The sequence below is a fragment of the Lepidothrix coronata genome, unplaced genomic scaffold, assembly GCF_001604755.1.
Source record: "Lepidothrix coronata isolate B3197 unplaced genomic scaffold, Lepidothrix_coronata-1.0 Scaffold19, whole genome shotgun sequence".
NCBI classification, from domain to species: Eukaryota; Metazoa; Chordata; class Aves; order Passeriformes; family Pipridae; genus Lepidothrix; species Lepidothrix coronata.
The window spans coordinates 112,795-139,934 of record NW_016690199.1 but is presented as its reverse complement, the minus strand read 5'-3'; the positions used below and the strand labels follow the sequence as shown (position 1 = coordinate 139,934).

At 39.7% G+C, this 27,140-nt stretch overlaps 1 protein-coding gene across 3 annotated transcripts; it reads right to left on the bottom strand.

Annotated features, from left to right (window-relative positions):
• Positions 1-176: 176 nt before the first annotated feature.
• PPM1A (protein phosphatase, Mg2+/Mn2+ dependent 1A) lies at positions 177-27,140 on the bottom strand. 3 transcript variants are annotated; one of them, XM_017807537.1, is made up of 6 exons: positions 26,902-27,139; positions 11,932-12,783; positions 10,006-10,123; positions 4,934-5,042; positions 2,692-2,729; positions 177-304 (listed from the first exon to the last, which is right to left on the bottom strand). In XM_017807537.1, the coding sequence occupies exons 2-5, from the start codon at positions 12,763-12,765 to the stop codon at positions 2,696-2,698; spliced, it is 1,095 nt and encodes a 364-aa protein (XP_017663026.1). In that variant the 5' UTR covers positions 12,766-12,783; positions 26,902-27,139; the 3' UTR covers positions 177-304; positions 2,692-2,695. The 3 variants fall into 3 exon arrangements, with proteins under 3 accessions (XP_017663026.1, XP_017663028.1, XP_017663029.1); XM_017807539.1 differs by lacking the exon at positions 177-304 and adding an exon at positions 358-376; XM_017807540.1 differs by lacking the exons at positions 177-304; positions 4,934-5,042 and having other exon boundaries at positions 2,704-2,729; positions 26,902-27,140.

Below are 27,140 nucleotides of genomic sequence, written 5' to 3'. Positions count from 1 at the left end.
ATTGCACTTTACAAAAACAAAATCATACAACATAAAATTGCTGGAGTCTGATTTACAACATGAATTATGGTTTGAAATCACGTTTACAGAAGTCTGTTTTACAAAAATGATCAGTTCCTGGGCTAGGTGTCGTACTGCTGTAGTCACTCTCACCAACACATCATATTCCCTTCTTTAATTAAGGTTGAGGATGGATGTTAAGAAGGGTCACTGAGGTTGGGCTGCACTTTCATTTGCAGGATGAAACGTGAACTCCACAGCTAGATGAGCAGTTTTACCACATATCATCAGTTGAGGCAGAATCCTTAAAGAAAAAAGAAGGAACCCTTTAAAGTCTGGAGTGCCCATTGTTGCAGGAGTTTCTGGATAATCCAGACTGAAAAGGGTGGAGACTTAAATCATTTCATGAGTCTTGTTTTCTCTCCCCTTTCAGAAAGAGCATTTAAGAAGTATTTAAAAACCATATATTCTTAATAAATGAAACATTAGAACCAAGACATTTAAAAATCTGACCAAGTGTTTTATCAAGCCTCAAAATAATATCGCAGGAACATTACTAAGAAGCATTTTCAGAGCAGTCAGAAGTAATACAAAATGGATACACTCAGTAAACAGGTGTGATAAAAGAGCAGGATGTGCCTCATTTCATGTGTTACCACCATTGTCATCATTTGTGTTCTCAGCCCTCCCTCACTGCAGAGGAACACAGAGACTTAAGTGATGCCCTGCTAGAACTCAGAGCTATTTCAGCACTTAGAATTTAAGGTTACAGATGTGTAGTTTGGACAACTGCAGAAACCCTAATTTTGCAGAAAACCCTAATTTTGGATAGTAATAAAACCACAAGAGGAAAAAATAAATGTATATAACAAAAAAAAAAAAAAAGGAAGTAGAAACATGTCATGCTCCAAATCATAACCATATGGCCACCTGAGTGTCATCAGAGAATCACAGAATGTTAAGGGGTTGGAATGGACCTTAAAGATCACCTAGTCCCAACCCACCCTGCCACAGACAGGGACACCTCCCACTAGACCAGACTGTTCAAGGCCTTATCCAACCTGGCTTTGAACACTGCCAGGGCTGGGGCACCCACCACCTCCCTGGGCAACCTGTTCCAGTGTCTCTAACATTTGGTCCATTTAGTCCCACGGGCAAGAGTGGATTTTGTGTAACTACCACAGTCCTGGAAAATGTTTAACCAATCCCTGGTTTAACCAATGTTTAATTTTACTAGGTGGTTTTTAATCCAGTTGCCTTTGTGGCACGTCTTGTTTCCTTTTCCCTTGCTCAGAGTGCTCTATATTCAGCTTTCTCTCCCTGCCCCCTCGGGGGTTACACAGGTTAACCACAGCTAACTGGGACCACAGCTAAATCAACAGCTAAATCAGCAGCACAGGCATCAAACTGCTTCTGTGCAGCCACCTTTGGTTGGGTTGTTTCAGCATTACCTGCTCCCCTTTCCTTAAGCAATTAAGGGCCACCATGGGCTTTAACAACAGTGTATCCTGGTGCTTCCACAGCTACACTTCCCCCTCATTACTAAGACTGCAGGAGGTAGAAATATTACTCGTCTTTAAAGCACTGCCTTACTGCTCCTTGGAGAGAAAAGAGGCTAATTAAGTCTCTAGCAATGCCACACATGATAATTTCTTAGCACTGAAGTTCTGCACCCTTCACTCAAACTCGCACACAGAATCCATTACAAACCATAGAGGGGAACAGTTGGCACGGAGGTGTAGTAAAAACAACACAAACTGAAATTACCCTTTGCAAAAGTACCACCTCCAGTTTTTCCTTCAAGACCAGAAGTAGCAAAGGAGAACAATTATACGAAAGACTAAAATGGTTGTTTCATGTGCCAGGATGAAGAATAAAAGCAGTATGAGTAAAAATGCACGAGCTGCCTGCCAACTATTCCATATGCAAATTTTCGGTATCCAAGTCACGAACATCATCACAACGTTTGTGTACTGTACATTTGTAGGACAGCAACGTTGTACAGAATGTATTTTCAAGGCAAAGCATTCTCTTTCAGCCACTATTTAGGAATTTTTAGGCTAAAAATAGAACAAGGACAGACAAATAAATGAATGCCCAACTCTTTATTGTCTGGATGCATTTCACTTATGTCACATTTAAGCAATTTTTGCTGATGGGTAAAAGGATCAGTTTAACTACTTCATGACACACAGCACTTCTGCTGACAGAACGTTGTTTCTGGTGATCAAGCTGCAATTGGGACCACAGTTCATATTCTAGAGGTTTTCTGTTTGTGGGTTTTCCCCCCCCAGTCCACTTAGTGAATAATATATTCTTAAAGCTGATAATTACACATCTGTTTAACTTTTAAGTAGAGGCATTATCTTCTTGATATTTGGGGGACAACATTGCCCATAAAGAGGGGAAATACCCCCATGACTCTTTCCACCATTTGGCAGCATTTGGAAATCCAGGCAGGACTGAAATAATGACATTCCACAGGACAAATGAGTCAACCACACTGGAGTTTTGAGACTGTGATCAGCAGAAGGCAGCAGAAAACCACCACGGAACACAGTCCCAAGAGCACAGCACTGCTATTCCTTCCGTGGGGAAGAGGTCTTTAACAAAAACTAGCAATGTTTCTTTACAAAGCAGCTAAAATAACTGGGGTGGGGGTAAAGGTAATGTAAGAGAAAGGATACTTACAGCATCATCGTTCCTGTAGGGGTTCAATCACACTCCGTCTAGAGCAAAAAAAAACAAACCCCACAAGATTTTAAGGTTGTGTCTTTCTTTTTCTCTAAAGTCAAATTCCCTAAGTACAGTTTAAATTTAAAATGTAAACCTTAAAAGGTTGTAAATTCACAGAATACTCTTCTACAATGATAGGTCCAATACTCTCCAGCAACTTTTCTCCGAAAAGACATTAAACTGCAAACAGCAGCTTTGTGTATTCTATCTTCAGACTGAGGCAAATTTTGTCTGGCAAAACATATTAAAAATTATTTCAATCATCTTGACAGTTTCCTCCTTTTAAAAGAAAACATGCTTAGCCTATTTAAGATAGCTTGAAATTAACCTTCGTCTCTGGGATTCTTGGCTTTTCTAATACTGATAGAAAATTGGTAAGAAATGGATGGATAAATATTAATAGAAAATTTGCAATCCGCATGTAAGTGAGCAACATGATTTTTATCTATGTAACACAGGGTGAAAAAGTTTTCTTGAAAATTGGTAGTAAATTAAAAAAAAAAAAAAAAGAATCCAATGTGAAGCTGAAGGAAGAGGAAGCCTTTGCCTTTCCCAGTATATAAGTAAACAACTTTGGAGGGAGACCAGGAAGGAAAGAGGGGAGTAAAAAACAGGAATTATAGGCTGGACTTTAAAAGCAACTTTCTTCCAGATCCCCTTCTGCAAAATCAAGTGTGACGAAGTAGAAGGAGACTGAAACTGTGATACAAAACAAACTTCAAAGAACCACCTTTAAAGTGCTGATGAATGCATGCAGAGCAATCACAAAGGAGTACATGAGAAGAAAAAAAAGCAGATGACAGGCTTTGGAATCATCCCATAATACTGAAAAGTCAGGAACTACCATGAATAAACATCACAGTGAATGCAGTGAATGATTATAGGAAGAGGAGGCTGGATTTAAAGCAATAAAATGAAGCAATTACAGACAAAGTACGCTGCATGTATGAACTGGAAAGTTTCCCTTATCTCTCAAGAAATAGGTATCTTTGATTCTAAATAAAGGCAGATTTCTTGAAAAGCATTATATTCCTTCCAAATTGGCAACAGTGCTTTAAGTTACACTAACATCCAATTAAATTCACATTTTTATCAGTCCCTATTCAAACCAGCATCACTAAGACACAAAATCCCACAGAAGTCTGTCACTTCAGCATTTCTTCACAACCACGATGCTACCACTAACCAAAGGAGATGAAGAAAAACCAATTTGTATGCTGTATTTCATGAGTAACTGACTGATACTTCAAGACTACAGCAAAATGTCCCAAATAGATGCTGTTTTACATAAAATTGCCATCTCTTCCAAGTCAAACAGTTCGTAGAAGAACAATTTTGTTTTGTAGAAGCCATCTTTACAGTTTTTTTATAATTATTCAATTTATTCATTTGTCATTTATTCAATTGCATGCCTAAAGTCTTCACGTTTTGGTGTAACAATACAAAAATCACACTCTGAAAGGTCAAAAATACTCTGTACCAAATGTGCCCAATTCATTTTAACCCAGCACAGGCTCATGAACAATCTTTTGAACCAAAAAGCACTTGGTTGGGGGTGCAAACGAGCTAAGGACATTGCTTCCTTAAAGACTGAACATTTGAGAAGCCACAGAGCATCATCACTGAACCCTTCAAAGACAAAGCTGTAAATTTAACTTCCCACTTTTTTTTTTATAGACTTCTATCTTGTTTTCAGATTTGTCACAAGCAGAGAGAAAACAAAAGCAAATTTTTAAGTGATTACAACATGGCTTTAGCTACAGACAAGGAAAGAAAGCTGCCAAACAAAACATCTTATGCATATCACTTCTTGTCAAAGTGCAGAAATACATATCCAAGTAATCACTAAATTCAGTGCATTATTTTTGCACGTTCAGATGTAACCTCCCCCCCAGAAACCCCAGTTAATTAAAAAAAAAAACACCACTCAGGCCACCCTTAAAAAACCCTCGTTGCTTCCCAAAACTACAGTTTGACATTTAATTTTCGCAGTGATTCATAGTTAACTCCGTTCTTATGCCTGTTCTTTTCACTCAGAACAACTGAGTAATAAAAATTAGAGAACAGATCATCACCTTTTGTCCTGTACCCTTCTTCCCTCCCTTCCCCCCTTCTCCCCCCCCCCACTTTTAAGAGTGGCCTTGCAGTTAAGTTGGGATTTAAATCAAAAACCACATGTACACTGATGTGAACTCACTTGCTTGCCAACTCCCCCCCGGGCGGGAGGTTTGGGATGCTCTCAGTTGCTAACGTACGCATCACGTGGACTAAGTCTGGCACTCCTTCACCCTGCTTCTTTATGATCTCTGGGAATCAGAAGTACTTTTTTTGTAAGTGCAGTCCAAATTTAACTTTAAAAGATTGAAACACTCAGTTTTATAAAAAGGCAGCTTAACATTTAAAAAAAAAAAAAAAAAGACAGATCGTACTCAACACGGTAATTGTTACTTTTGGTTCCGAAAGGAAAAGAGCCTGTAACAGATTTGACAATGATACACTGCTGTTAACATGCACACTGGTTTTGGAAATACACAGCTACCTAGTAACAGTGGGGAAAAAAAATTCTTTAATGGCTTTCCTGCTATACACTAGATAGAAGACGTAATATCTCCCCAACGAAATGCCCAGGGCATGAGGCAGATATTAACATCAGCTTTATGGCTGCAACAGAAGATAAAATATTATTGCCATCACAGAAAGCATAATATTTTCAAGAAACAAAACGTCAGACATATTAAAAATAACCCCTGTGGCTGTATGTGTATCAGCCAATACTTGTATCTCACTGCATCACAGCAATATGCAAATTTTAAGAATTATTACATACAAATTAATAGCCAGGGACACCACATCCAATTGACAGTTCCATCCTCGACTCAGGGGATATTTAAATATTGAGCAGATACTTAAAAGCTGATCCACTCCAGCTTCTGGGTGAAGAGAATCTGTATTATAGCCACAGTCTCGCTTGCCAAGAAATTAATTCTTTAACTTTATTCTTAGGCCTGGTTGGATTTTTTTTTTTTTTTTTTGGGTTTTTTTTTTTTTTTTTTTTTCCTCAAGCCATAAGCACACAATTTTATTTGAATTGAAGAGATTTCAGACCACACCACCCCTGAAGAGCCGCTCTTTAAACAGGGATTTTAGGAAACTTAAAGAACAAGCAAGAAATGCATCTCCTCGGTTTCTCCGTAAACAGGAGCTCTCAGAAATTGTAAAATACGTGAACTATTAAGACCTGGTGCTGTTGATCTTCAAGTGAATATTGCAACATGCATACAATAATTTGTACATATGTGCACATCTATACATGCACATATGTACAGGCACACTATTTTTCACGTAATAGAGCATTTACACAGTTTGAAAGCAGTTGGAATTCATCAGTACCGTTTCTGAAAAATAGTCTAGCATTCAGTTTTTGCCCTAAATAATTCCAGAAGAACATACCAAGTTTCCATTTTATAATCTGTGAGATAAAGCACACTGAAATCCTTTAAAACCAACATGTATCCAGTCCCTTTTAGTTAAAAAAAAAAAATTAAAACCAACAGTTGTGAATTACTTTTTGTTCGTGTTATAGTTTTTCAGGGTTGTGTGTGTTTATAAAAAGCATCAGCTCTATTTTGCAGTCAGGCTGTGTAAATTATTTGCAAGGTATAGTGGAAACACTGTCTAGTCCTCAACCAGCATCAGACTCTGCAGCAGAAAGCTTAAAGCTGTTTACTTCAAAACCTACATTTCAAATACATGACACCGCACACCAGAGACCCCTCAAAAATTTGCCATTTCCTCAAAATCTACAGCCAAAATTCGTTTTACCATCTAATGTTTAGTAAACAAATAATCTAAGACTCTTAAATCTGAATAAGAAGCCAAGATCTCAGATTTGGTTTGCCAAGTTCCTTTATTGTGCAATTTTGAACATCTAGTATATGCTACATTGTGCTAGTGCTAAAGTTCTGCTGTACAAAAATAAGGAATTTATAGTTGACCTATGCTACACAGTTTCACAACCTGTAACTGCAGTACATTTAACATACAGTCTCCACTAAATGAATACATTTATACTTTGATAAAACTATAGATACAGACTGAATGAACACTGAAGACACAACAAATGGAGTCGGTCTGCTAGCTGTGTTTAATTTATTGGAATTCTCTTGTTTCAATACACCTTCGACCCTCCCCCCAATCTTTAATTTACTTTTAAACCTTCTACACATTTTCACGGCATCAAGTACTGGAAAAAATGTACTTAAAACCCTAAAATAAAGGATTAAAAAATGGGAATTCCACACAAAGTTTAAGAAAAAGCCAGAGCTTTGTTTTTGTGAAAATAAGGGAAGGAACATGTAACAGCTAGCTTAAAATTATTTATCTCTATATAGGTATAAATATTGTAAGGATTATTTATTACGGAATGGTTTTATGTAAAAAAAAATAATGAGAACAGAAAAAAAAGCTTAGACAAGTTTCTTTTTAGAGTCAACACATCAATAACACATATTAGTGCAAATAATAGCAACACATTTTGGAATGACTGGTTACTTCTACCATGAAGTTCACATGATATTTTAGGGGTAACATTGATTTATTGCAAGTAATGGCACAAGGATGCTTCTCCACACTTGCTGCTTCTTCCATTATTTATTGTAGCTATGAATCTGGACCACAAACACATCAGAAGTAGCTGAAGGAGAGTGCTAAGTGACATGGTGAGTAGAAAACTTCCTATGTTTTCTAAATCTGAGTCGTCTCTCCTTATTCAAGATGACCATCAGTACTAAGTCCTATTCAGTCTTAAAATTTGCACTACTTTTTAACAGTATAAGGATATATGCTGGGCTGAGGGAATAGAAATACAACCAGAAAAAAGATGCACACTAGTAAGCATCGACTCCCATTCCTTGTTGGACTTCACTGAGTACTGAAGTGCATAAAAATACATAATATGCATTTTGACCAACTTTCCATTTTAATTCATTTTAACTTTAAATTGATGTAACAGATTAGTAAGATCATTCTAAAAGTACTCCTTATATGTTCTAGTTGCTTCAGCCAAAAATTAGGCTTTTAAAGTTAAGCACTGCTACTCTTATAGTATCCTAAGATAAGAGCAAGATTATTCACTGTAGTGTATAAAGTTTCAGATGCTGTAGCAGTCCTACCTTACTACTCAATAAGGCATTATCCATTTACTTTGGAAACAACTCAACTGCACAGGAATTAAGTTAAATGTAACCAAATTAATCAATTCCTGTTCTTGAAGTTCTGCTTTAGTTCAGCCTTTCAACTTCTCTCATGGGTAAGTAAAAGGCCAAACTCTGCACACAGCTAATACAAATTGCTGCTGGGGCGAGTAGTGTTTACTACATATTTATTAATTTAAATAATATCTTTGTGCAACTATAGGCAAAAGATTGAGAAGAACTCTCAAAAAGAAGCAAAATCCTTGAGGGCAAGTACAATATATTTCCTCAAGGTGTTCAGACATCATTACATTAAATTAGTATTAAAGTGCTTTATAACTACATCCAGAATCCTTCTGCCTCTATGCAATTATCACACTTTGCTCATTCCTGAAATTTTCTATTTGTATAACTGCAAAGTACCAGCAGCCAAACTCATTGTATGTACCATAACCACATGCAGGTCCAGTGTTTAGGCTCTTCCCTTGTAAAATGAAGCAGCTGTACAAAAATGCCAGCTTTCCTCATTGTGATACTCCTGGGGTACAATGAAGATGCAGCCTTGACTTGAACATATTTCCATATTCTAGGTCATGGGTTTGTCTGAACTCAGACAAAATATCTAAGATAAGAAGGCAACACTTGCCCAAATTAGGACTGTTACCATGCTGTAAATTAACGTGTGAACGTACAGCACACTTGTTCTCCACCAAATCTGTGGGTGGGCACACACACAGCAAGCTCTCCAAGTGCCTGGTGCAAACCTGCTCCCTGCTTTGCAAGGCACGAAGCCATCTGACACTTCCCTCCCGCAGCGTGACCGTGCACTCGTATTCCTGCTACGCTGCCAGGGAGATTCACACCATCCCTCTCTGGGCACCAACTTCTCCTCTCAGGCAAGTGTTAAGATTAAAGCACAGAAATGTCTGCCTGGACATTTGTTCAGGGGCAGAGCAGATGCGGTTTGCCAAGACCTTGTGAATGAGGCCTTTGAAAAACGTGGTACTTTCTGAAGGAGCACCTACACAGGTTGTAAGTGCTTTAAAATTGCACATTAATTTGTCTGAACCCACAATTCCCATGTAGGCAAGCTCTCTGTGAGATTTCTGAAGCTGCACTGTGTTGTCTTCACACAAGTTAAGGAGGGAAAAAGTGCATAATATACTCCTCTAACTTACTAATCACTGCTACCATAGTTGTGAAGAAGTCTGCCTATTGTGCCCGGTGTGCTATTAAGGATTCTTGGGAGTACACACACAAAACTAGACTTGTAACATATAGGTCTAGAGGAGTCCACTTCAAAAATAGACTTAACCTATGCAAATAATGCATACAGCATGTCTTATGTTTCAGAAACAAACTCCAAGCTGTGGTTGGTTTTAAATACCAAAAGGCACTATAAATGCAGTTTGAACCAGAAATTCTTTAAATCGAATTGATTTCAAGTATCATTTTTATGTGATCCAAAAAGCCCAAGGCTTGCAGTTTCAGTTTATAGAACTCCAGAAATACAAATTAAAGGAAAAATTTTGAAGTTACTATCAGAGTAAGATGAGTTCCCAGCTTGTTTGTCATGAATGCTTAAAGATCAGCTTTCAAATAAGTAAATATATTAGCTTAAAGATTACAGTAATCAAGTTGTAATGCTACTATAACTGGTAATAAAATATTACAGCTAACTGATTTGTATTTAATTATACGGAAAAATGGCACTCAAATTACCATCTTCATAGACACTTTGCAAGATATTTTGATTATTTCATTTAACTCCATGTAACAGGAATCAGGATTCACTGGTCTGAAGTTAGTGCTGTCAACAGACTCAGGAAGAATTCTGGGCACGAATGCATTCTCTGCCATCCTGAATAGTTTTCTGGGTTATAGGCTGCTGCACTTTCATAGCAGAGCTTTTTCAGGACATATATGAGTGCCTTTTTCAGAGGTACACAGGATGGCCAATGGCACTTGAAGGTCTATTAAGAAGCCTGTATGTGTTAAGGGTTTAGCTGTTGGAAGGGGAAGGGGGCCAGGGATCTGTTTAGAAACAAAGTTACTTATTTTTTTTTAAATGATCCACCTTCTACTCTGCTTTCCAGGTACTTGTCCAACTCTGCCTCTCTTTTCACCGCCTCTGGCGATACCTTTGGTGCATTCGGAAAACAGATCAATATCACACTCATGTTGTCTCGACTTCCCTGGTGGAAAAGAAAAAACCATTTGAGAAATGTATACACACACACCAGGCTAAATACACATCAAAGCATTTTACACACAGAAACTCACAAATCATAAGGTATTAGAATCCAACAGTATTAGAATCCAACATTTACTACTGTGGATGAATATTATCCTTTGCATTAATTTCCCCTTACAGAATTCCATGCCCGTTCATCCGGTACAACTGTTAAGTCACCTTGTTCTTTCCTCTTTTGTGGTCTGAAGACTACATGGAGCCAGTTACAGACAGCCCACGGTCTAAAAACTGACATTAGTCATGAGTGATGTGTAATCACAAAGTTGTGTTCCATCTTGTTTCAAATACTATCCAATTGTTTGGGGAAAACAGCTGAACATTAGATGGGTGAACAGAACCATTACTGCTTAAAAGCAGTAGGCGGGAAAGCGCTGAACTCAGACAGTGCTTCCACCTAAAATCACAGCTATGAGGTTCCCCCCCAACCCTTTTCTTTTAAAACAAGGAAAGTTACAAGTGAGAGAATTTGTTTGAAGACCAGCTGGGAGGTGCCCAGGCCTCTACAAAAACATTCTTTGAAATGGAAACATTTAAAACCCAACTAAACAGAACCCGAATACTTGAACATGTTAAAATACAACCACATTCTGCTTATGCAAAGTAATTGTTCGGTTTACTTTCAGTACCCCTGTGCTCTGGTCTACAAAACATGTATCCATATGCCTAACTTTTAATGATAACTAAACCCACTGATGTCAGCAAGATCAAGAACAAGCCAGTGTTCAGAACAAGAGTATCTGGGTGTATGGGAAGGTGCTGACAGCTGGCTCCTGCAAAGCTTACAGCATCCACAAGCCACTGTTCCTTTCCTGGAATTTGTTTTCAGGACTACCAAACAAAAATTGCAAACAAAAACATAAGCATTATCAATCTGCCAAAGTGTTGGAAAGCAATTACATTCTTCCAAACAGGAAACAATGACCCTGTTAGCCATGTGGCAAAAACAAGAGATGCTGTCTTGTCTCTTTAGAATCAAAAATGTTGGTTTTTTACATTATGACTTCTAGCTCCTTTGGAAATTAAGTATCAAGCTATGAAACTCAGTGCTTGGAACCTCTTCTGTAACTGCATCACCCTGCAACTTATAAATACAAAGTAAAAGTTATTGCTGACAAAATTACACAGATTTGTTAAACCAAAAGGTCCCAGCTTCTACTTGAGCTGCTTTCAGAGCTGTATCACACAACACTGAATAAGAAATACAGTAATTAAACCAAAATAAACACTAACATAGGAAGACAGGTCTTCATAGTTAAGCAGGAATTTTAAACTGCAAAATATGAAGTCAAGGTTCATTCATTCTGCATTTATCTTGGCGTAATTATATCAGTAATATTACTACTATATGTCCAAGAAAGGAGGGGAAGATTAGGAGTGGAAAAAATGATCTCTAGCCTGATTAAGTCTTAAGAGCTACGGTTTTGTAAAGTATGTTATAAAACAGAAAAGGGCAGTTACTGTCTTGCCCATAAATACCCATCAGCTCCTAGTTTTCCATCAATCACAATGTATCTGTACATGATTATAAACTCTAATTGACCAAAACCACCAGAAAGACATATTGTTTCTGTTGTGTGTTCATTCCCCCTCTATCACAATTTCTGTGGGAGACACGGTCATTACTGTCAAAGTCGTGTTAACATAAACCATTGGACACTTATAGACTGGAATCAAAACTTATTCTTAACTTGCTCATAAACTTCTAACAGTCAAATCACAGTAAACTCAGCTTCTCTCAAGTCTGGCTACCTTGTACAAGCAGGTGTCAACTATCTCATTGCAAACTTTCTCAAGGTCATCAGTGACTTCAAGTCTGGATCTTACAAAGTCACACAGCTCTTCATTTCCCATAACATCCCAGATACCGTCGCACGCCAGGATGATGAACTGATCGTCTTCTTCTGATCTCTCGATTTCATAGACTTCAGGCTCGGGTGAGACCAGCTGTTCTGTAGGACCTTTCCCATGGACACATTTGTAATCAAAGTCCCCAAGTGCCCTTGAAACAGCAAGGGAGCCATTCACACGCTGAATCATTACGGAGCCACCTGCATTCTGTATGCGCTCCTTCTCCAGCGGATTGCTCGGTTTGTGATCCTGTGTGAAGAAGTGAACCTTCCTGTTTCGACAAAGCAACCCTCTCGAGTCTCCACAGTTGATGAAGTATGTGTGTTGGGGGGAAATCATGACACCCACAGCTGTTGACCCACTTCTGTCTGCGCCATGTTTCTTCTCCGAGATGACTCTCATGTGTTCATCAATTTGCAGAAAACCTGTTCTGATGCCGCTCTTTACACTTTCCACAGATGGTGGCCCATCTGGCCCTTTAAAATCCTGGTTGCTCGTGATGTGATCTAATAAATGCTCACAGCAGTACTTGGCAACCTGTGATCCAGCGTGCCCATCATATACAGCAAAAAACGACCATCCATCAAGTCCGTTTGGCAAACCGATCACAGCCGTGTGTGCGTCCTCCATTTCCACGCGCCAGCCCTGCATGCTGCTCAGGCCGTAACGGAGCCCGTTCCCTTGCCCCTGGGCATTATGCTTCTCCATCTTTGGCTTGTCTAAAAATGCTCCCATGATGACCTTCCTTCAGTTCTGCAAGGAAGGGGGGAAAAAAAAAAAAAAAAAAAAGAAAAGGATTATTAAGATATTTCCTTGTTTGAAAATCCTACCGGAAGCTATTAAATAATGGCACAAATAATGTTAAGATGACAAAACACCAGAGCTATAAAGCTAAGATTTTTCTGTGTCTCGAGTCAAATCTGCATTGCTTTCATCTAATTTAAACAAAGGCACTACTACTAGCTGAAATGCACTTTTCCTATTTTTGCATTTTCAGCTGCTTTACTTGAAAAATTTATATTCCACTATCATTCATGGTTCTGACAAAAGCCTCTAATATAAGTATGTATGAAATCAGTTTCAAAGAGGACTTGTTCACTGGCACACATCTGAATAGCTGTTCCCTGCGATTACTGAGCCATGAAAGAGTTCAATGTTTCCAGAACAGTGGCATTCCCTAGATCCCTACCTGCTGGCCACAAATTCCCGCTCAAACTCTGCTTTCCTCATAGCGATGGGGAAGTGAAAGCAAACTGATTAGCTTTTCTTTTAGGGGGGCAGGTTTAGGGGGTTTTGGTTTGGTTTGGTTGTTTGTTTGTTTTTTAAACAGATAAATGATCTCAGTGACCAAGATGATGCCAGAGTCTGTGTAAAGGAAAAAGCAACACTGGATAATCTAGGAGCAGGGCTGGGAAGGAACAGAGCAGCTGTCCCTTTAGGCAGCAGCAAGCCATTAGTTTGGCTCAGCCATCTTGTGAAAGCTCATCCTTAGATTTTCAGTTAAATTACGCAGCAAGCTTCTCAGATGTCTGTGCTGCAGATTTACTTAAAACCTTAATGTATTCATGCTTCACTGAAAGACAACTGCCCCTAACAAGTCTGAGGAAATCTGTTTGGAAATAAAATCGCACGTATTGTAAATTCATGTGTGAATCAAGATTCAAGCCAGACCAATACACTGCACACCCTCTCCTCCTCCACCTCCTCATTGGGATGTGATGCAGCAAATATTTGTGCTTAAGAGAATAAGAGTTATATTTGCAGGCAGCGTCAACTGACTGGTTTATCTTCATGGCTTTCACACCCTAACCATCCAACCCACCCTTCTAATCCACATCGGGTTATTTGTGCATTCATTATTAAAAAACCATACAAAATAGGTCACACATTTTACATACTTGCAAATTGTGCCCTGGGAAGCATCAAAGACTCTGCAAATCACTGTTATACAATGCAAGGTAATGGAACAGGATTATGAGCTTTTCTACTTGAAGACAGCGGGCAAAAATTAACTGTGAGAAGAGATTCTGAAGCACATTTTACCTGAGGCCCAACTAAGCAGCTGCACTAGCAGAAAAATTAGTACACCAGGGGCTTTAGAAATGTTTAACTTGCATGTGGAATATATTTGACCAGTTTTCTAAGTGACCACATCACTTTTTGATAACATCACTTTCTAATGCAATACAGCACCAGCTATAAGTGACACCATACATCCAACAAAGCTTTTCACATAGCTTTTTTTCCAGCCACTATCAACCTTTCTAAAACATCTGTGTTAGAATAAACAGTCAAGAAATGTTTATATTTGATCTCACCACAACAGTGATTCAAATGTGAGGCACGGGGACTGGTTATACACTCTCTGGCTCACATGCTTTGTTAACAAAAACAAAACACATGCTTCAGCGGTGTGGAGATGGCAGCAGCAGCAATACACCTCTGCTTCCTCTCACCCCAAACCCTGCTCTGAAGTTCTGTCTCTTCTCAAGCAAACAGGAGATACTGATGCCCAAGCAAACTGTAACTAACCAACAAAACAGAGTGTGTACTGAGCGTGTCTTGTGTCCCAGCACATGCAGGAGAGGTTCACATTACTGCAGTTGCTAGGAAAAAAATATGACTTAGACTTTTTTATCTTCACATGCAACTCTACTGAAGTCAGAGTGATCAAAATAATTACAGAATGCTGCTACACATCACATGGGGAATTATTTTGCAGAATAATACTTTTTATTCATTCCATGACAGCAGCAGAGTTTAACACCTCACACTTTTTTACTGTCAAAGAGATCATAAAACAGAATGAAGATATCCAATTATTTCATCTTTAGAGCTCAAAAAGCAGAAACTGCCCTGGCAAACACCACATTTTCGTGAAGTATTTGACATTATTGGTGTGTCTCAAACAAAACAGAAAAGATTAAGAACAGGATACAGTTAAACTGACCACAAGCACTGTCAAAATTTGGACGTCAAAACTGGCAGTGTTCCTTCTGATCTCTCACCTTACTAAGTACACAAGATCCAGAGTTGTGCTTTGTAAGCAGTCTGTCCTATTTAGTAGTTTATCATGTAAACCCCAATAAAAATACACACAGACAGGCCACATGAAGTTTTAACAACTCCTACAGAACTGGCAGAACACTTCCAAAGTTAACAAATCCACTCTCCATTTAAAAACCATGTTGCCTCATCCCTCCCCAGAAGGTAACCTGAAAGCTGAGGCTCTTCTAAATTAAACCTTGCAGGTGAGATGTTGACCCGGGATCCTTCGAGGGTGTGAGTTCCCACCACGGATGCAAATACAAGCAGGCAGAAGTAAAACCACAATGTGGTCATGCAACAACCCCTTTGGAAATTATCCCCAGCCCATGGCATGAAGTGATCACCTGCAGAAACTGCAACAGAGTGCACTTGTCGTCCCTGCAACACTCCAGCCAATCATACTTCCACCAGAACTTCAGTCTAAACCTGCAGGAAAGGAGGCCAAGTTTTCAAAATCCTCACTGTATCCAAAGAGAAAGCACCATTTACTTGTGGATAGAATGAACACGCCAGGCTTTTAGGTTTTTCCTAGAATTTCAATTCTCATTCAGAAAAAATTGAGTCAAATATGACCAATCTCTGAATTCTTAGGAGTTGGAAGCTACCTGCTACTTCTCTCCCCACACCCTTAAGTGTGGTTAAAACCTGAAGAATTTAGAGTGTCTTGGTTAAGAAAAAAAAATAATCTTAGTTTTAAAAGAAGGGACAGACACACACACAAAGACTGATGTAAGAAAGCCGTGCCTCCTTCCTACTAAAAATACTTTTTAGACTTGTTTTTGAGTCCTTATCTATGGAAATATCTTTCACACACCAGTGTCTACCTAAATTACCAGTACAGTTTTTCATTCTTTGATGAGGTGCTTTGTGCCCTACAGTGATTAAGTTGGAATGACACCTTTGGTTAAGCATTTAACTCTGTATGCAAATCTGATTAACCTATAGCAGTGCAAGTGCCCAAGTTACAGCATGACTTTGTTATGTAAAAACACTACAGAGACGTCAGACCCAGAACACACTGCATGCACCATGTGCAATACATAAAGGAACAGATCCTGAACACGGCCTAACTTAGCCACTCTTTTTATTTCTTTAGTCATCTTTCTTAAGAGGAGTCCTCATTTTATGACCTTCATTCTCCAAATAATTATGCTACCCTTTCCCTTCTTAACCCAGCCACACATTTCTACAATCATGTTAGAAAACTGGTCTCGCAGCAGGAGATAGAACCAGTCTTCTACTCTGGAAGCCTCGACTTCTGGGATGCTTGAATAATTCACATGTGCTAAAGGAGAAGACATTCTTCCTGCTCCTATTAATGGCAAAGTAAGAGAAAATGCACTTTAATCATAAAGTTCAGTGGCAAAGATACACCATCCACTTTTATTTTCTTAGAGAAGGACCGTTCTGAACAGTACTATAAGGGTGGTGCCTCATAAAAAGATCAGAGGTGCAACATTTTCTTCAGAAATGGCAACTAACACATCTAGCACAGCAAATGCCACAATAATTAGCCAAGTAAACTTCAATTTTAATCTAACATGATTTTTTGTTTACCATCTTCATATCAGGGACTTGCATTAGTTTTATGTCCTAAAAAAGAAGAGCTTTCTGCAGTCAAAGTTTCTGGATTTTGGCTCTGAAGAACAGAGAGGCTTCTGAGCAAAGCTAGAAGTGAAAATGGACCCCTGTGAACAGAAACAAATATGCAGGAGACGCATCTGTGAGTGCATTTAAACCCTGAGTTCTGAAACCCTGATTTTGTGGAGGTCAAACTGAAGGACAGCATCTACAACAAGTGCACGGAGAACTCAAGCTGCAGTTTGCAGACTGCAGGAAAAGCAAGAATACTGTACAGGGCCTATAAAAATCAACACAAGTAACAAGACCTTGGATAAAGCACAAGAGTGCCAAAATTCAAAGGACTGCAGCATTAGAAACAAAATTGAAATAATGAATGGAGCATGCCAAAGAGTCAGTAGCTAAAACTCCTTGAAAATAGACACAACTGGAGAACAGAGTGGCAAAGAAAAGGAGAGTAATTAGTATACCAGACCATGGACAACCAGGGACAACCACAGATACATCACTGGAATGCATGAAATCTCTTTGCCCCTTCATTTGTTCCTCAAATTGTGCTATCCAGGCAGCACAACTGTAATGCCCATTCTGATACACTGGAAAATAAATTTTACTGTTTTGGTATTTGCTTATTGATTTGCTTGAAGGTTCAAGTGAAGGTAAGTCCTACATTGTTCACAAAGGACAGTTAATGTAACTCCACATACCTCTATAAAAATACAATTTATTTTTCCAAGGAATTTGGACAAGGATTTGATCGTTTTGTCCAAGAAAACTAACCACCCCCATCTGAAACTTGTACTTCAACAATATGTAAATTAATAATCCTCTTAAAACAATGGGCAACTTGTATTCCTTCCACTAGGATAAGCTGCTTATATGAACCACACTGAAGTCACAGGCACTTGTTCTAACTAAGCTGAGAAATACCCCCATACTCCAATTTCCTGGAACAATTCTCTCAGTGACATTACAACCCGTGTGTTGTAATGAGCACCATAAAGAAAGATTACAACCTTTACTTGAACTGCAGGACACAGAGCAAGTCACCAAATTATACAGACTGCTACTGAATAGAAAAAGGGCATTTGTTCAACTTCAACTCCAGCCTGATCCGCAGAATTTTTCCCTCTGCCTTAAGCAGGCTGGGTGCAGTAGCCAGACAGCGTGGAATTGTGCAAACGTGGAAACATTTTCAGGAGTTAGAGCCTGTTGAATGAAAAACTGACAGAATGTACTGGATGCCCCAAATCAATTAATTTTAACAAACAACATGTCAGAGATCATCCCAGGGATCGGAAGAATGACTAAAATAAAGCAGAACACGCAGATGAGGAGACATAATTACACCACAGTCATGGGCTGAATGAAGTCATGAAAAAGCTTCTTGCCAATGAAACTATTTAAAAACTATTGGAGGCTATATGACTGAGTTCTGGCACTTACAGCTCAAAACATCAGTAAAATACTAAAAAATTACAGCTGATGTTTCTGAATGTGTACTTTCAAATACAGGAATAAATGGTCAACTAGGAGACAGGAATTTTCTGTGAAAAAGATGTAAAAAAAAAATTAAATACAGAAGCAGGGCTATTTGAATAAACATGGATTAACACAGAATTTCCTCACCAGAACATTTGCTTCTCAGGGATGCAACTGTAGTCTGTGTTACACTGCAGTAAGACAACTGCAAAGGGAAGAACAAGAGAAACTACCCATGCTTCTAATAACATCAACAATTTCTTGGTTTAGGAGAGATGTAGGAGCTGTGGCATGTGGCAGACAAAGGGAACAGGAAAAGGCAGACAGCTGGAAACATTAGTTTAAAGAAAGTAAAGAGAAATATCAAAACTCTCAGAAACAAGCCTTTGGACATGCAAGAACATCTACACATGGATGCAAGGGAAAGACAGGGCAGAAAAAAAACCAACCCAGAGTAAGCAAGTTAATGACTTTGTGTGTATGAGGGAAAGTATGAACTGCTCCAAACTTTCTCAACTTACCCTCCCTCTCTCCTGGTAATTAAAATGCAACAGTGACTGCAATTACAACTTCCCAGCACAGCAGAAAACACTAAATCCCTGCACCTCTGCTACAAACACCTCCGAGCTCTGACCATTTAATAGCTGGTCCAAGGCACTGCCATTTCACCAAGCTGGGCTGTTTTGCAAGTTCTTTTTTTTTTTTTAAACATAACTTCTCTTCTGCTCAAAATCCCTTCTCCTTCCTAGGAGCTGACAGCCTTTCCAAATGCCTCCCTGTACTAAGCAGCAAAATATTTTATCCCACGTGGTGTGTATGGCAGGGCAGGTAGGATTTAGGAGAGGATTATTAAAGCCTTCTGGAACACAGAAGGTAACCATTCCTGAGTTAACACCCTCCCTCCAACAACATGTTTCAGCTTCTTCTTAAAACATCATTTTCTGCTCCTACCTACCCTTCCTGCAGACAACTAAACCTGTTCCAAGGTTAAACCAGAAGCTTCTCAGTATGAATGTGTTTTGGCTGAGGTTCAAACTCTCTCCAGCAGAGAGATCTGTAATCTGATTTCTGAAAAAGGAAGCCCTGGACATTGAAAAAGATAATTCGCCTCTAACAAATTGTTCCTGTAGAAATTTGGAAGACAGTGATGTAGTTTCAAGATTTCTTTATGGAGTTAATTTTGCAATATGGTCAGTTACTGAAGACAATAATTTCTTTCCAGAATCACTGAGACCACTGCTGGGAATGAAAAAAAAAAATCACTACATTGATTCTGAGAGGAGTTACAACTTGCATCCACAAGCAGCAGTCACTCATCAGGATCCTAACATGACTGGCACCCTCAGAACACGAGTAAGGGAGTATTTCTTGACCAAAATAGAATTTTTACTTCTTTCTAAATATTCATACTATAAATTACAAGTGGGAAAGCATAAAGGAAAAAAAACCACACTAAGCAGCAGTACCAGAGTATGAGCAGCCCAATCACCATGAAAAACTATGTAGACAACCAAAATAGCACAAACAAGTACTATGAAAATCAATGAGGTAACTCTGCATAAATTCATACGCTGCTGTCTGAACAGTATGAGAATGAAAACACCAAGGTCCTTGCTTGAAAGCATTAATAAGCAAAAAACATGCCCATGCTGGTGGTTAGTTCAGCACCTTTCTGGTTATACTTCATTTTCCCAAGATTTCTTACTTAAAAGTGTAGGAAGATAAACAAAAGACACCCATTTTAGACAGTAAGCCTAGACAACCACTTTGTTAATAGGACAGACACTCCTGCAGACTCCAGCCAAAATTCAAAGCCCCATTGAAGCAACTGCAAAAAAGAACTGGAAGATCCAAGGAAGCTGCAGTCTCTGTAGACAGGAGTCAGGAGAAAGAAAGGCCTTGCTTCATTTTATATATCAATGAGATGCAGCAAGATTCAAATTTTTTGAAAGGGCAAGGCAAAGAAATAAATTTTAAGGGTTCCAACCAAACTGCTCATGTCAGGGCTACGCAGCCATTCCAACAGAACCATGCACAGCAACAGTTTCACCACAAAGAAAACACGGGTGAAAAGGAAACAGAAAAAGGCAACCCAGAAGAATGGAGCTACAGTAAGTCACAAAAGCTGATTTACAATTTTTTCCAGTATTTGTAATACCACGAGTGCTCTGCCACTGTCATCTCTCATCATGACAGATCATTACCCCACTCCTGGACACTGTAGGCCTAATTGAAAATTCTTACTTGAGTACAAGCCACCTAAAGTCCAAGAATTTAACAGACCTGACCATACCAAAAGCTTCAAATAATAGTTAAAACACTCCTATTCTTTAAATTTCTTTTTTTGATCTCTCATTTACAGTCTCAGCATCTTTGTTCACTGTACTACCAATCACAAAATTCCTGCCATTTAAAAAAAAAAGTTTAAGATTCACAGAGGAATGCTTTATTTAGTGGAAGAATCACATCATTCCACTACTATTTCTGTGTCAGAAAGAAAAAAACAAACCCAACCAACCAAAAAGCATTTGCTTTTTTTATCAAGTTCAGCTAAACCTATTTAGAAAAATCAAGACAGAATTGGAGTCAGAGCCTGTCCTGCCACTATCCCAAAAGAGGAAAGTGAAGATATTTGTTGAAAAGCCTCAAGACCAGGATGGCTTACTGGAAGAGCCAGAACTGCTCAGGAGGTTCCAATGTGACTGAAGTCAAGCTGCTGCCAATTTGTCTTTGTGTTTTAGCTGAAGTGTTAAAATAACCAGGAAAAGGATGCTCCATGGAAAAAGGTCCCAATGGGATTATTCGCTGAGACGCAAAAAACAAAGGGAGGCTTGAATAACTACAATTTAAAAAACAACAACACAGCAATTGCATTAACTGAACTATTCCTGAAATATGGAAACAAAAATTACTCACAGTCACTTTCAGTTCAGGAAAGTGCCACGTTTTTTACAGCCGGTATTGTTGTCTGTAGTAATGTGTACAGATTCTTATAAACCCCCTCCATCCTTCTGTCATACTGATTCACTGACAACCTCACCACAAATGTTTTGAAAATTAAGTTAATACAGTCCTATATACTTCAGTTTACTCATCCCACAACCTGCTCTTTAATTTGTCCTCCCTGTGCCTCCAGTTTCTCACCAAGGTCACTGCTCCCTTTAAAAAATAATTATTTAAAGCTTTCAAACTTCGGATCTTCCTAACTTCAGCCACCTGTTTGTGATTTGTCTGATGAGCCATTTATTTATCAATACGGAAGAATGAGACCCAAGTAAAAAAAAATAAAGTTTATACACATAGTGCCTGGGAATAAAATAAACTATTTAGAGAAAATGCCACCAGTATGTATGTGCCCAACGATTAGAAGATGATGTTTGTATGAAGGCCCCAAAATTTCCTGTTTAGTCAAGTACTCAGTATTATGAAATAACACACAAGCAATTTCCCAGTGCTTTCACTTTACACGAAAATATTAGTGGGGTTCTGATCTCAGCAATATTAACACTATTCTGGTGAGGCTACAGGAAAAGCAGCTACAGGAGAGACTTAAAACCTGATGACTACACAAGGGAATAAAATGGCAATAAAATAGGAAATGTTGCAAAGTGTACAGCTGTAACCTGGCTCTGCTTGCAAGGAAATGACATCAAAACTATGCCAGGAGCACATTAAGACCTGGAAGTCAAATCCTCAAAGCTTAGGAAAAGCTGGAATTTGTTCATTTGTACATATACAGAGCTTTGATTTATAAAGCTCTTTTGCCCTCACGTCCCCAGCATTCCTTTGTTCATTAAAGAACAAAGTTAGAGGATGACTGCTGCAATAAAGTAGATTTTCTCCACAAGACTGCATAAAAATATAAAAATGAGATACCAAGATAAAAAAACCCACAACTATTGTTTTAGCCTTTTATGCAGACAGAACCTCTTAGGACAGGTTTTCCTCTGAGGGGAACAGCAATTACCAAGTTCACTTCTATCAGTGCAGAGATGATTTGCCCCTGATGAACAAGGGCAGTAAAGGTGCTCTGCTCAGTCCAAGAGTTCATCACAGCTCGAAACACTCTGATCACTGAATGAGGTCATTGTCAATTCACTTGTTCTTCAAAATATAAGCAATGCTAATTTCCAGACTGCCCAAGCTCACAGGGCCTCACTCTGCAGCCTCAGAAAGGAGCAGTACAATATTCTTAAGGGTCTGTCCAAATACTCACTAGAATTGACTGGGGGAACCAGAAAATTACTGACTGATAGAAACTGATTCTTTCTTCATTAAATTTTCCTACAATTTAATGCTAAGTGCTTACCTGTCCACAGTTTTCCACATCCTGCACCCCTTTCAAAGACTGGGTTTTACTTAACAGCTGGAGAATTCCTTGAGCTCATCTCCAAACACAAAGAGCGTGGGCACAGTTTACATTTCTCGTGGCCGTTGCCATTTTAGAGTAAAAAATTTCTAAGTAAAAAATACCACAGAACGTTATGGACAAATTGCTCTGATGCATGGTCAGGAATACAGGCCACCATTCAAATTCCAGAGCACAAGTACAGCTGGAAGTTAAAATGAACTGCACACATAGAGACAGAAAACCCTTCAAGTTACAGCTGAGGCCCAAACATGAGAACACATTTCATCCTCTAGGTCACAGTCCAGCAAGGCATTTAAGCATGAGAGCAACATCAGACATCTGAGTAGTCCCACATAATTCGGTTGCACGTGGAGTATCAGCACAAGCACACTGAAATGCTTTGACTTAAACTGCAGCTATCAAAATACAAGCCATGTTACATTTGGGTTTGTTAGGTTTGTAAACTATTATCTTCGAAGACTTTAGAGAGCTTTTTACCTACTAAAATAGTCTTACCTGAACTGAGAACTAATCTGTTTAGCAACAAAGAGGATAATGTACTTTTTCCCCTACGTGTAAACTGCTTTTCTCCACATTTCAATACTGAAACATGGTTAGCTAGTTTGGCTTTTTCCTTTGTATCACTCTTAAATGCTCCTTTGATATATATATATATATATATACATATATCCTGATACAAAGTTTACACTCTAAACAGTACAAGTGTACTTCACTGGATGTGCCAATGAAGGAAGTTTTTATTCTGCTGTTTTAGTCACATCAAAACACTTTTTGAGAAGAGCTGTTAAAAAAAAAATCTGAGTGACTGTTTCACATATTTGTAAACACACTCTGTTTTGCAGACTCCGGCAGCAAGCTGAAATATCCATCAGTGAATTTTACCAGTATATGTGTTTAAACACAAACAGAAATAGAGAAATAAATAAGACAGAGACTTGACAGAAATCTGTAACTTAAATTTGTGGTTTAACACCAGTAATGCTCAGTGGTTACTACCTCTGCTCAGGAACAAAAATCAGCCTGCTCACTCCCAAGGTACCACATTTGCTTTCTCCTCCTGCCCTGATTACAATTTTCTTGGTCTAAACATTCTTCCTCATCTTAAGAGTCAAATGATTTACTCTGGCAATATTAAATCTTAATAAATGCTGAACTGTTCCTTCCCAGACAGCAACATTACGAAGCTACAAGTAGATAATGTTACCTCCACTGTGACCCACATCAGGTCATGAATTCTCCTTAAACGTTATTTTTTATCCTCTGGCTAATGGAATGTATATAAAATGCCATAAAATGTAAATTTACCTGCATTCCCTGGACCTTCCAAATACCCTAAGAACACCGGCATTTTTTCAGGGATTACAAATTGTACACACATACTTGGTACTTTGCCATTCATTCAATGAAGAGCACTAGAGTTAAGCATGTGAAATTTTACAGAGGTTTATTTCTTATCCTAGTATTTTAAACTGAAACTAGGATCATGTGACTAAAACTACAGAGATCGGTGAGAATTCAGCAACAAAGTAGTATCCAAAAGGAGCTTAATTTCCAAAAAACCAAATGAGACTACAAGTTGCATCATTCAGAAAAAAAAAAAGATAATAAGTCAATTTTTTTTTGAAGTAAAAGTCAGGTATGATTTATGAGAAAAGAGGAGCAAAAATCACGAAGGGCCACATGCAATAGCAAGAATAAATGCTGTTTGGCTCAGGTTTACCTATGATAAGCCACTACTGTCTTGACTTCAAACACTGCTACCAGTCAAGTCTTAAAAACGCCTCTGGTTTGCAGAGACAAAACGAATACAATTATTTTACAGTACTTTCCATTCCAAAACTTGCTTATTTAATAACACAACCTGCATCATTCCATCACTTGATTGCAATGCAGTTCTGCTTAGCCAATTATGTAAGTATTTTTTACATCAGAACAGACCTGAACACTTAAAAATTAAGTCAATAGCAACGTCAATATTTTTGTAAGAAATATGCTGTTCTTAAATGACTTTTATATTTAGGTCATCTTGTTAAAGAAGCTGCTTTATGTTCCATAGTTTCACTAAAAAGGAAAAGTGCAATAAGATCTCTTATTGACAGCTGCATTCAAAAACATACCAGTTACATAAGTTTGCAAATTATACTGTGACAGAGTTAAATTTCTAAGCATTTTAATGACAGGACTCAAAATGCTGTCTCAGCAAGAATGACTCAACTCCACCACATAAGCTGCACTCCAGATAAGAAGCAACTAGCTCGATTTTATAGAAAAAAAAAAATTTAGTATTCTGCTTTAATTCAAATTGCCCTGAGTTGTGCTTGTTTAGACCTGCAAACTTCACCAGTCATTTGGCATTTCCATCTCTCCTCCTCTGTTTCAACAAAAGTAACTCAAGCTTACCTACAGACAGTTTAGGAAATACTTGGAACACAGGAATAGTTTTCTACTGTACCTCAAGGGGAGAGATTTGCCAGACAACCACCAACCAGAGGAATAAACCTGTAAACCAGAGCTAGGCCTTGCCTTTATACGACAAAAACATGGCTATGCCAAGCAGTTAGAGAGGACAGAGCAGCTCTCTCCACATTTACCTGAGGCTTTTATCAGAGATCTCTGTGAGAAAAACATTAATAACTGGCATGATGTGTCAGCAAGTCTTCTTACTCTTAGCCCAGTCTCATACACAAAAGGTAGACCCAGAAATGCCTGGAAGAGAAAACTTCAGGAGCAGCTGTCCCTACCCCAGGCAAAAATGCTGGTAACACCTACCAAAACTGTTGTCCTTCGACACCTTCCTTGTGATTGATACTGTGATTGGACAGGTAAAGTGTAAAACTTCCCTGAGCCATGTTTCTTCCCCCATCCTGTGTCTCTGATGTCATTCATAGAAAAAACTATGAATAGTAACAGAAGGGAAGGTATCACAGAAGAAATGCGGGTAGAAATTGCACAATTCTTGGTCATTTGGCAACTCACACGGGGTCCTGAGTAACAGCAGCCAACCAGCCTTAATTGCACTGGTACTTCACAAATCCTGCTTCAGCCACCTAACCACTGGAACAGCTCAGCAAAGTGCTACACGGGCTCACATTTGGGAAGTCATTTCCTAGAATCACAAGACTTAGAACTCCTGCTTTATAAATTCATTCTGTTTACTCTGATGCTAAACATCCCAGTCTAAGGAAAACATATCACCTACCTTCCTTCTAGCTACTGCTCTCGGTGGTCTAAAATCACCTTCTGTTTAAAAAAAAATAAAACCAAAAAATTCCTTTGGAAGACATACAGGACCTTAAACCTTAAGGTTACTAGACAGGCCCTCAATGAACAGCACTTTCCCATTTGACAGAAGGTACAGCTCTAAAAAACATCTAGTTCTTCCCAAGTATTACTGTAGACTTAAACATTAGTTTTGCTACAACGAAAATTTTGCCATCCACATGGGCAACGCTGAAATATTTTAATCGTACTAAATAAATACAAATACGTATCGAACAGACGCGTCTGCAAAATCAATTCCCGTGAAAAACTATTAACCTCCAGCCGGTCTTAAAGCTGCATCACAGCCACTAGCACACAATCTAATGTAACAAAAAGCTTCAGACGTATGCTCAGAACCTCTGGCATTTCTCACACACAAGCCCAATTAACCCAGCACAACTTTCTCATGCGGGGCGGGGTGGTGGGGGGGGAGCGCTCGGTTCCACGGACTTTTACCACGCAGGCCGTGACAGATCACAGACCGTCACAGCGCAACCTTTGCTCAACGACATTGTTTTCAAAGGCACCGAAATCCCTCCCGAACTTTAAAACGCCCGAAAGGCGTTGGCGAGGGGAAGCCGCCCCGCTGCATCACTGTGTCACTATTCGGGGAGCGCTTGATGCTCCGACCCTCGCCAGGGTGGGGTGCTTTATAAATAGATGCGTGGTGGTTTTTTTTTTTTTTCTTCTCTCCTTCCCCAGTGCCGTGCCCCGAGCGTTTGGGTGGCGATGGGAGAGAGCAGGCTGTTTATAGCCTTTTATTTAATGAACTCCGGGCGAGGGAAGAAGGGGGGGCAGGGAGAAAGGGAAAGCTGCTGGTTTTCTACCTGAGCCAGGCCCAGCCCGCGCTGCTCGCCCTCCTCTCCCGGTGCCCGGGGGGGGATGCGTGGACACCCCCGCCCTCAGCCCCTCAGTAGGCGCTGCAATGCAGGGGCCGCTCGGGGGGGTCCCGGCAGCGGCGTTATCCCAGCGGGATCGCACCCCCATCCCCGTTCCCATTCCGATTCCATCCCGGCTGTGCCGCCGGGGATGGCGCCGGGCTCCTCACGCCGCCCCCCCGCCCCCGCGCAGCCACCCCCGGTTGTTTACGGGCCCCGCCGCCCCCTCACGGCGCAGCGAACACTCACCGCCCCGGCGGCGGGGTCTGCGCCGGCTCCGCGGGCAGGGCCGCGCTCCCGCTCCCGGCGGTGAAGGACGGGGACAAGGAGGAGGAGGAGGAGAAGGAGGAGGAGGAGGAGGGGGGCACCCGGCTGGCGGCCTCGCCTCAGCTCATTCACAGGGCGGCTCTGTGCCCAGGGGGAGCCCAGCGCTCATCTCGCCCCCACCGCCGCCGCCGCCGCCGGCCCCCCCCTCCGTCCCCGGGTCC

Bases quoted from the DNA above. Each gene is read 5' to 3' on its own strand.
- PPM1A (XM_017807537.1), bottom strand. From the start codon at position 12,765: ATGGGAGCATTTTTAGACAAGCCAAAGATGGAGAAGCATAATGCCCAG. The intron at 5,043-10,005 runs GTGGATCATTTA...TCTGATTCCCAG, and splicing joins CCTGGAAAGCAGAGTAGAAG to AGATCATAAAGAAGCAGGGT. The intron at 2,730-4,933 runs GTGAGTTCACAT...TTTTTGCTCTAG, and splicing joins GGGGGGGAGTTGGCAAGCAA to ACGGAGTGTGATTGAACCCC.